A 10,602-nucleotide genomic window follows, 5' to 3' on the forward strand; every position below is an offset into this window, starting at 1 on the left:
GCGAGGACTCCCGGCGTCTGCGCACCCGGCACAGCGTGGTGGGCGCGTCCAGGAGGAGATGGAGCGCGGACCCGGAGGAGGCGTGGCGCGCACTGGGGAGGGAGGTGGGGCATCCGAGACTGGGGTAGGGTTTGTGGGCGTGTCGCCGAGTGGGCGTAACTCTCAGAGCGTGGGGAGGCGGCAATCCGGAAAGGGCACCGGTGGGGGTAGTGCGTATCAGGCCGCGGGCTGGGTTTCTCTCCGTTTGGCTTTCTCTCGTGTGGAGAGGGCACGATCTAGGGTGCTGGGGGTCGCCGGGTGCTTTGCCAACACACAAGGGTGTGGAAGTGGGGAAGGACCGCAGCTGAGTGAGCTCCGCCCACCCGCGGTGGCGTGCGACTCTCCGGACGGTGGAGGGCGCGGCAGGAGGGGGCGTGACCGCGATGGGAGGGCGTGGCCACTGAGCCCCGAGGGGGCGTCCTCCGGGCGGGGCGGGCCGCGGCCGCCCCCGCGGGCTCCGGTGCGTCAGGGCGCGTCAGGCGGGGCGGGGCTGAGCGCGGGCGGCGGCGGCGCGCCGGGGCCGCCTTCTCCCTCCCCTCCTCCTCCGCCTCCCGCACTCCAGCAGCCGCCGCCGGCCGGACGGGCGCAGCTCCCGCCGCCTCCGCTTCTCTCCCGCCGCCGATCCCGCGCTCGCGCGTCCTTGCCCGGCATGTCGGCGGCCGTGGCGTGCGTGGATTACTTCGCCGCCGACGTCCTCATGGCCATCTCCTCAGGAGCCGTAGTGCATCGCGGGCGACCCGGCCCCGAGGGCGCGGGCCCCACAGCCGGCCTGGATGTGCGCGCCACGCGCCGTGAGGCCACGCCGCCGGGGACCCCTGGGGCACCGCCACCGCCAGCCACCGTTCCGGGGCCGGGAGGCGCCACTGCTGCGCCCCACCTGCTGGCCGCCAGCATCCTGTGCTGATCTGCGAGGCGGGCCCGGAGTGGCCGCCGCAGCCAGCACCGCGGGGGGCACCTCTCCGGTCTCTTCCTCGGCCGCTTCGTCGCCGTCTTCGGGCCCGCGCCCCCGGCGCCGCCAAGAGCCACCGCTGCCCCTTCCCAGGCTGCGCCAAAGCCTATTACAAGTCTTCGCACCTCAAGTCACACCTGCGGACGCACACAGGTAAACCCCACGTTTCTAGCCCCCGTGGGGTTCAGGGGGGCGTTGGAGCGCTCTCGGGAAGCCCCTTCCCCCACCTCACTGGGAACCCCGAAACTGCGTGGCGCGTGGGGGGCGGGGAGGGGGGCGCGCCCGGCCCTCTGCCACCCCGCCGACCGGGAAGGCGGGGGACATGGTGGGTGGGGCGCACGCAGGGGGCGTGGCGGCCACGCGGTCGGGCAGCGCGCGGAGGGCGGCCCTGGTGGCTGTTCGGGATCCACCCCTGCACGGTGGGTCCACCGCGCGCGATCGTGTCCCCCAGCTTCTCACCCCTTCAGTCCCACTTCGTGTTCTTGTCCTGTTTCTCAGCGCTCATGGTCTCTTGCGCTAAGTGGTCAGAACATCCGGTTCCGTAGTTCTTCCTCGGTCCCTCCACCCCCAGCCTCAGTTTCCTTATCTGTGAAGAGGGTGGGAGGATCCTGGTCACTGCCTCCGGGGTATCTGCGCGGATTCCCTCTGGAGGGCGGCGAAAGTACCTGGCGCGGGGCCAGGGGGTGGTGGGGGTGAGGGGGTGGTTTCCTTTCCATTCTGTGTACTTGTGGCGGAGGGAGGGCCGCGGTCTGGATCTGAAGTTAGGGGCTTGGGTCTTCAGTCCAATGGAAAACTGAAAATTAAAATCCCCACCACAACCCCACCCAACCCCGTGTTTGCGCTCTTCACACACCTGTGATGGATCTGCGCAAAGTCCAAGGTGGGCAGCGAAACTTAACCACACCGGGGTTTCTGGGAAGTCCAGTCCCTCGGGATTGGTTAGGGGAAACCTTTTGCTAGGCCCTGACTGTTCCCCGTCCTGGTCGCCCCAAGGCTTTATCCATTTTAGCTGGGAATGTTGCTCTAGGATTTGAAAATCCACCTCTTTAGCGGTGGTGGAATGAACAGTTTTGCAGCTTCCCGGGGGTAGGGCGACCCGCCTCTGTCATCCGCCTAACTTACCCTGCTTTAGGTCTTGCCATCTCCTGTCTACATAAAAAATTCAGGCTGCCCTGCTCTTGCTGTGGGCAACGGGGCACCCAAAGATAACTTGGTCCAGGGGCTCCCATTGTGGCCACACTGGGAGAGTCTCAGCCTCCGTAGCTGTGTGGGTGGCTCCAGGCATATTCAGGGTAGGTTGGTGGGATGGAGGCGCCATCTTTGGTGTCTGCTGAGCCAGAGAGGGTGGGCATGGATGGTGCCTCCTCTCACTCTGTCCCTCAGCTGCTGTCTTAGTCCCTGTGACCACGGTCTAGGGACCACCCCATGTTGGTGTGCAAATGGACAGGACTTGGAACGGGCAACTCCCCACTCTGCTGTACACAGCTGCACATTTATCTCTATGGAACATTTCAAAGGGGCACAGCGATAGCAAGGTAGATTTTGTGTGTGTGTGTGTGTGTGTGTGTGTGTTTGTGTGTTTTCCTCGTGACTCTTGAGAAAGACCTCTCTTTCCCACAGACTGCAGTCCAGGGTGTCCTGGCTCACAACTGATTTTGGCTGTACTGTAATGGGAGCCGACTGAGCCCGGCCTGCATGGCCAACACCTGTATTCTTCCTGGCTCCTAGAATTTGGCTTCTTGGTGGGTCTATGAAAGAGGAATCCAGCACATTCCCCCACCCCCGGGACATCAAGAGACAATCCTGTTGTCCGTCTGTCCATGGCTGCAAGCTACCCCTAAGCTGGGAGGAAGCTTGACCTGATTGATATGCCAGAGAAACTGAGGCCAAGAAGTGGAAGTCCACAGGATGACGGTGGGGGAGAATGTGATGCCCCTTCCTGGTCTCATGTCCCCCAAATTCCCCTTATAATAACCATTTGTGCAACCAGGAGAGCCATGTTGAATCCAGGCACCTTAATGTCATTTTTGAGGTGTCTGGGGATCCCATAGACTTGAGTATTGCTATATAGTTAATTTAAACCGACTGTTTTGATAGACTCCTGTCTATCTTAATGTAGCCATTGCTATCCTGGAACTCTGTAGATCAGGCTGGCTTCAAAAACTCACAGAGCTCCGCCTGATTCCTGCCCTCCCGAAGGCTGGGATTAAAGGCGTGGGCCACTATACTTGGAACCATACAGTTGATTTAAAAGCCTCTTTTTATTTTTTTTTTCTTTTTTTATTTTTTTTTTTTTTTTTTTTTTGAGACAAGTTCTTGCTCTGTAGCCCAGAACTGGCTTTGAAACCTTTGAGGCAATCCTGCTTCAGCTTTCTCCTGATTACAAGCAAGAGCTACCTCTGACTTAACCAGGCCTCTTCCGTGGAAGGGATTTGTTTCTTGTACACCGCAGGGGAAGCTGGCACAGAACCCATTCCCAGGGCCAGTGGGACTCACCTCAGCTGCAGAGCAGGGATAGATAGATCTGGTCCCCTGCAGAAGCAGAGCCATGCCCCAAGGCTGTGCACGGGAGGGGAAGCCGTGTCTCCACACACCCACTTGTTGCCTGACTTGTAGACTGGATCCAGACAGACAGAACAGGGCGAAGGGTCCCGTTATGTACATCCCGTTGTACCTAGGGATTTACAGAACACCCCCATCCAAGGGACTCTAGGCAGTAGGCAGAGCTTGGCACTCTTGAACGTCACAGTTACTCTGGGCCCCTGCTTGGGGTGGAGAAGGATTTTAGGGCTGTGGGAGGATGTTGACGTTGTTGCCATGGATACTGCCAAGCGAGCCAGCCTTGGGGCGGGGGCGGGAGGAGAGGCTGGCTGCTGATTCTGCTCTTCAAGCCCCCTCCATCTCTGGCACCCTTTCTTCCCTAGACCTGGCAGGAACCGGGGACGTCCCTTGATCCGGTCCCTGAAGCTTGAGAGACCTGACTCATCCACGCAGGGTCTCACCCCTCTGGGTCCAGGTTGTTTCTCAGTAAGGTGTCCTGGGTGCTGCAGGATGGCCTCTACCTACTCCCATGCCATGGGCTCCCCCTAACTGGGAACAGCACACATGTCCCCAGGTACTGCCCAGTATCTGCTGGAGGGCCTCTGGTCACCTAGTATATTTGGAAATCGCTTCCTTAGGTCTGAGAAGCGTTAGGGTAATGGGGTGTGCTAGCTACAGAGCCAGCTGCATCACTGAAGGAAGCCCCACCTATTGCCACTGACCGACCTTCACATGCACTGTGGAGCACACGCTCCTGCGTACACACAGTAATGTAAAACATTACATACTTCTGAAAAAACGTTAGTATTTATGGTTACTGGGATTGTGTAGGGTCACTGTGGGCGTCTTCTGTCCTGTGCCCACTAAACATGAAGTCTGAAGGTGGGGGATTTGCTTATCCATAACCGTGTAGCTGGGCGGGGTCGGGAACAGTGTGGCTGGCGTGGGAACAGCAGGCTAGCCCTAGGACTGGGATTTTGAGGGCTACTGTAGGTTGGGGTGTCTTGGGCTGACTTTCTTTCTCTTTATAGAGGGGGGTGCTTAGGACGGAAGAGGCAGGCGGTGTCTGGGGGGTGGGGTGCCAAAAGGCTAGGGACACCCCTAGCTTTGCGGTTAGTCCTAGAAGTGGTTCTAATTTGTCTGAAGCTATTTCCAGGAGAGACAGATGGGGGAAACCGAACCGAGGGCCTGAAATGGGAAGGAGCCTGGTCACCTGCAGGCAGAGGGGCAAGAAGATTCCTAGTGTGATTTGAAGCCCTGTAGAAAGGGGTTCAGGTGGCCTTTGGGGATTGCTAGCCTACTCAAATCCTCAACTCAGTTCCTCCTTCGAGGACACAGCAGCTGGGGCTGGCTACATTGCTGGGGGGTGATAACCCACACCCCCACCTAGGCTTCTGATAAAAGCAGCCCAGATGGGGTGGGAGTTGGCAAAATGATACCAGCCAGAGGCCTGACTGCCCTTTGGAGGGGTGGGTTGGTGTGGTGTCCTGAGGAGTGGCATAGTCTCGTGGGGTGCTCCCGAGAGGTGGGGAGTAGTCAGACATCCTGGCCCTCTGGGAGGGAGAAGGGGATGGCGAGGTCCTGCTGCCACCCTTTAATTGGAGAACTTAGTTACTCTCTGTGTAGCCCTGCCTGTCCTGGAACTCGCTCTGTAGATCAGGCTGGCCTCAAACTCAGAGAGATCCTCCTGCCTCTGCCTCTGCCTCTCGAGTGCTGGGATTAAAGGCGTTGTGCCACCACCACCTGGCTTTGAGACTCAGTTTTATCCCAGTAGCCTGACTAGTCTGGAACTCACTCAGTAGACCAGGCAGGTCTCAAAGTCAGATATCTGCCTGCCTCTGCTGGGATTCAAGGCGAACTCTGCCACTGCCACCACCTGGTTTTAATTTTTTATTTACTGTGTGTGCATGCGTGTGTATGTGATATATGGGGTCATATGTGTGTGTCATCGTGCGTATGTGAAGGTCGGAGAACATCTTGGAGGAGTTGATTCTCTCCCACCATATTGGTCCTGGAGATCTAGCTCAGGTTAGGGTTAAGGTCCCTCTGGTGGGCAAGAGGCATCTCATTAGCCCATTGTCCCCTATTCCGTACGTGGGCAGATAGTGGGAGTCCCAGGTCTATGACTTTCCCACAGTTAAGTAAGCATTAAGCATCCACTGCGTGCCATACTGAAGCCTGTGACATTTTAGGACCTAGCTCACAGCTGGGTGTTGGGGAAGGACACCATATTGGGAGAGACCACCATCTGAGTAAAGAAGGGCTGCAGGGGGTAATGCTCCACAGGGAAGGGGTAGCAAGCCAAGGTCTGGACTTCACCAATCTACTCCAGCCAAGGTGGAGGTTCAGCAAGCCTACACCGCAGTCCAGGCCTCCCCGAGGAGGTCAGGACTCAGGCTGATGGAAACTACACCTTCAGGTCCCCCTCTGCTGGCCACTCCGCTCCTGGAACAAGTTCCCAGGATGTCACAACCTCCATGTTTTAGAGGCCCGGAGTTGTCCCCAGCTCACCCCAGCCCAGCCTGAGTCAGCGGGTCAAGTCCACAGCCAAGCCACAGGGCCCCTTCCTGAGTGGTCCCCACCCACCTGACCCTTCTCCTCCCTGCTGTCAAGTAGCTGGAGCTGTGAGGGGCCCCGCCTGCAGCTCCCCCAAGTTAACTCCAGCTCCCAGCCCTCTAGGTAGATCCAGATACTTACAGTAGCACAGCCAGGCCAGGTATTTGGCAAGTGTTCACCTCGACGTTGAGGTGGGTGCGCCGTGCGCAACTACCCGCATCGGTGTGCACACGTGCTCTCCCCAGTACCCTAGGCGTGAGGGCGGGGTCTGGCAGGCTCCTGGCTCAGCAAGCCCCACCCTCGTCCCCCCCTTACCAAGGCGACCCTGGCCACGGCCTCTGCCTCCCCCCAGGGCGGGAGCTAAGACCACGTGAGCAAAGCCGGTTAGGACCGCCTACGTCTCCGGCTCGCCACCGCCGCGCTAGTGCAGCAGCTGAGTTCCCGGGGGGCTGGCGACCTGGCAGCGGTTGCCTCCACTGCGACCTGTTCTGGCTAACTGGAACTCGGTGGCGAGAGGTGGGAGCCAGCCCCACAGGGAGGCCCTGAAAGGGGAATAAGCTGATTGAGTGCTAGGGGATGTCCCCTTTTCTCACACTCCCTCCCTCCTCTCCTCTGTTTGCAAATGGCGACAGGATTACATGTCTCCCTTGGACGACATAGGACATAGTTCCCGTCACCCAGGGTTTGTTCCAAAGCTAGGAACCTCACCCATAACCAAGCATCCCTTCCCCTCAGAATGAGCCCCGTGGGCACTGTGCTGGAGCTGGGGTAGGGGAGGAGGAGTCCTTTCTGAGACTGTTTTGGACCCGCCCGACAACGTTTTTATTGGGACCCTGGCATTTCGAATCACTTAGGGGACACTTTGGAAATGCTAAAGACTGCTGACAGCCGTCTAGGAACAATAATCCCTCTCTCTTCATTTCCTGCTTAGGGTCCGCAACTTCCTGGGGCCTCAGGTTGTCTGGATGACATGCAAAATTGGCACATGGGCACCCCAGAAGCAGTTTCCTGGCCTCCTTGCACCCCCATGGTGGGGGTGTGGTTTGCAGGGGGCCTGATGGAGATAGTTTTCATCTGGCTGCTTCCTGGGGCCAGGGTTGGCTGTGTCCCGCCTAGTGCTGGCCCCGCCCACTTCCCCCCCCCCCTCCCCGGTCCTTTTCTCCTGGGATCCCCTAAGCTTCTTACAGCAAAGATGACACCCAAATCACCCAGGCCTTCGGCCTAGCCTGGTATCTGTTTCCCCTTTCTGGTCGCTTTCCTCCCCACTTCCTTCCCTCACTTCCATGATCCTGTCCTGGCGGGTCCCTTGGCCACTTTCTGATGGGACATGAGCCTGAGTACCTGTTACCCAGTGGATCAGCCTGGGACCAAACCAGGTGACTTGGTGCTAGTCCCTTGTGAGTTAGCAGAGGTTAGGCCTGCTGGTCACCAAATGACTTGGTTCTGCCCCCTGCCTCCGGAGTCTGACCCTTTCAATGAGCGGAATTGTACGGGGTTTCAGGTCCACATTCTGTGTGCACAAACCCACCCCTTCCACCCCCTTGGGCCTCAGCAAATTCCAGGCTTCTGGGTACCCAGAGCACCCAGGCCCTGTCCCCAGAACTGGAGCCTGGGGCCAGACAGGCCAGGTCCAAGGCATGGGGGCTCCCGGTGAGTCCCCTGGGCCTCTTGGTCCATGGAGGCCTGGAAGGGGCTAATCACACAGTGAAGTCTGGTGTTGGGGTGTGTCTCTGGGGGACAAGAGCTATGGCCAGTGGGTCCTAGGCTGGGTCAGGGGGCCACTCAAGTCACGGTGGAGTGGTCCAGTGGAGGAGACGCGGCGTAGTGGTGTCTTGCCTCAGCCCAAAGGTACCTGCTTCTGACTGACCTCCTCTGTGAGACCCACACCCCTGGGGCACTCTCTCTACACCCGGTGATTGAATTTAAGCGAAGCTTGGGATTGTGGGGGAACAAAAGTCTTGTTATACCCCCAGCTTCAGAACCCCAGACGGAAACTAGCAGGTCTGACTCGAGACTGCTGATGGTCCGTGGTATGGGGGATGGCTTGCCCTATATCCAGGTGTACAAGCACCCAGAAAATGGCTCCTTTCAAGTGCCCCCACGGATGCTGTTGAGGACTAGGACTCCTGAGGACTTTTTTTTTTTTTTTCTTTTTTTGGTTTTTCGAGAAGGGTTTCCCTGTATTTCTAGGGCCTGTCCTGGAACTAGCTCTTGTAGACCAGGCTGGCCTCGAACTCAAGAGATCTGCCTGCCTCTGCCTCCCAAGTGCTGGGATTAAAGGGCGTGCGCACACCACCGCCCGGGCCTGAGGACCTTTTTTTAAGGGTGGGCATTAAATGGACATAGGTCAGCCGTGGACAGCCCACTCTGTAGCTCCAACACTTGGGAGGCCGAGGCAAGATTTTCTTCATTCTTGGCTGTGCTGGGGTCATGCCTCCACAGGCCTGTAGCTCAGGGAGATGTGCTCCCCTAGCATGTAGAAGGCCCTGGGTTCTGTTCTTGGCACCGCATAAGCCAGGTAGTGGCCCCGCTCCGTGATTTCAGAACAGCGAGATGGGAAGTCCAGATAATGGAGAGGCCCTCGGCCCAGTTGCTGGACCCACCGTATTAGCCAGGGCCACTTCTGTAGATAGGTGGAAGCCTTGGGATTTACAGGAACCCCCTCCTTGCCCCCCCGCCACACCCACCATGTTGTCTTTTGTCTAGGTGAACGGCCCCTTTGCCTGTGACTGGCCTGGCTGCGACAAGAAATTCGCTCGTTCTGATGAGCTTGCCCGCCACCACCAGGACGCACACGGGCGAGAAGCGGTTTCCCTGTCCCCTGTTGTACCAAGCGCTTCACCCGCAAGTGACCATCTAAACACAGCACGCCCCGACGGCCACCCCGGCTTCCGCCCGGCACTACCTTGCGGCGACCCGGTGCCCGGAGTACCTCACCCAGCGACTCACTGCCCTGCAGCCTGGCTGGCAGTCCCGCACCAAGCCCTGTCCTAGCCCAGCTCCTGCCAGCTTATAGAGCCCTGGTCTGTCCACCCTGAGAATGGCCGGCTTGCTAGGCCTCGGCAGGGTTTTCCATCAAGGGACATCTTGCCCTCCGTGTTTCTGGAGTCCCAGCCCATATCAAGGAAGCCTCAAGGGGACTGAGAATGGACTTTGGTCACCAGGGGCCCTGGGAGGTGGTCTGGGCTCCGTGTGTAAATAGCCATGATTAACTGTCCCCATCCCCTCTGGCAGGAATCCCCAAATGGGCAGTCAGCAGGTCCTCCGTGTCCCCTGCTGCCATTTCTTCCTTTCCTCCTGGGTGGCACTGGGCATGAAGCCTGGGCCACAATCCCACTCCTTAATCTTCAGCCCCCTCGTCACTCCTCCAGGTTGGGACACAAGGTACACAGCCATAGGTGACTGGGGGCTTCCCGTGGGCCCCGACCTGTCCCCACCCCACTGAAAGCCATTGGCGGAAGTTCAGCGGAAATGGAGGGGGTGCAGCCTGGCTTGACCCCCCCAAACAGGGGTACTCAAATCTCAGGTGTCCACAGGTTCTGCCCTCAGTAAGGGGCCACTCGCATCCCCAGCCCTGGGAAGATAGGAGGCACTGCGGTTTTCAGAGGACTTATGGTTGGGGGTACAGGCGGCGTGTGGAGGTGCCTTCATCGAGCATCAGCACGTCCATACTGTGGGGTGTGCTGTTGGGCAGGTGGGAAACCAAATTATTTATTGTCCTCTCTGACTGTTGGCATGGGGGGCCTGGCACCCCATCGGGTGTGGTGTTTATGTGTGAGAGAGACAGTGGGCGTCTGAAGCCTGGGGGGGCCCTGCTCCCCTACTTCCCGCTGGATTAGGGTCCCTGAGTTGGGGCCTTTGCGGCCGCCTTGCGTCTCAGACAATCTTCTGTAGGACTGTGTGGGTCATCCAGGCAAGGGCTGCAGGGCTCTGCCCCCCCCTCATGTCCTCCAAACTCCCTGGGTGTCTGCGGGAAGGTGATCTTGGGACGTATCAGGACTGGAAGCAGGGGCTCAGCTCCTGAGCCTTCTGGGACAGCTCGGGGTTTTTTTGTTTGTTTTTATTTGTTTTGTTTTTGCTGGGATAGGACTATTTTTTCAGGCTTCCCAGTTCCTTGTTTCAGGGGCCTCCCCTTGTGTGGCCACTATCCTCAGGGGTATGAGTGTTGGGGGGAGGTCTCACCTGAACATGAGGGTTGGTTGGGTGGTCTCTCCCGGAAGAGAAAGTTGAGCTGCCCCATATTGGCTGTAGGAGGTTTCTGACATTTCCATTTGTTCCGGAACCTTCCATCATCCAATGAGGGAGGCTGTAGGTATAGCCACCTTCCCCTGAGCCTACCTGGAGGGACAACCTCCCTTCTGGAGCTGGGCTCGGAGGGTCCTAGGCCAGCCACCCTCCCAGGTACTTCCATCTGCCCCTTCTCTTTGGACACAGAAATGAGATGCCTTAGTTGGTGGGGTAGGGGTTGAGACCCTATTTTGTGTCTTTTGGTTGTATCTTGCTCCATCCCGGCTCCG

The 10,602-nt window shown here is 58.6% G+C and overlaps 1 protein-coding gene across 1 annotated transcript; it reads left to right on the forward strand.

Moving 5' to 3' along the window:
• The first annotated feature begins 615 nt into the window (after positions 1 to 615).
• Klf16 (Kruppel like factor 16) lies at positions 616 to 9,895 on the forward strand. Its single transcript, XM_038339804.1, is given in 7 exon segments — positions 616 to 937; positions 939 to 1,037; positions 1,039 to 1,147; positions 8,799 to 8,869; positions 8,871 to 8,909; positions 8,911 to 9,070; positions 9,073 to 9,895. Coding segments are annotated over 7 exon segments (756 nt in total). The 5' UTR covers positions 616 to 688; the 3' UTR covers positions 9,102 to 9,895.
• Positions 9,896 to 10,602: the final 707 nt, after the last annotated feature.

This window comes from Arvicola amphibius, chromosome 1 (assembly GCF_903992535.2).
Source record: "Arvicola amphibius chromosome 1, mArvAmp1.2, whole genome shotgun sequence".
NCBI classification, from domain to species: domain Eukaryota; kingdom Metazoa; phylum Chordata; class Mammalia; order Rodentia; family Cricetidae; genus Arvicola; species Arvicola amphibius.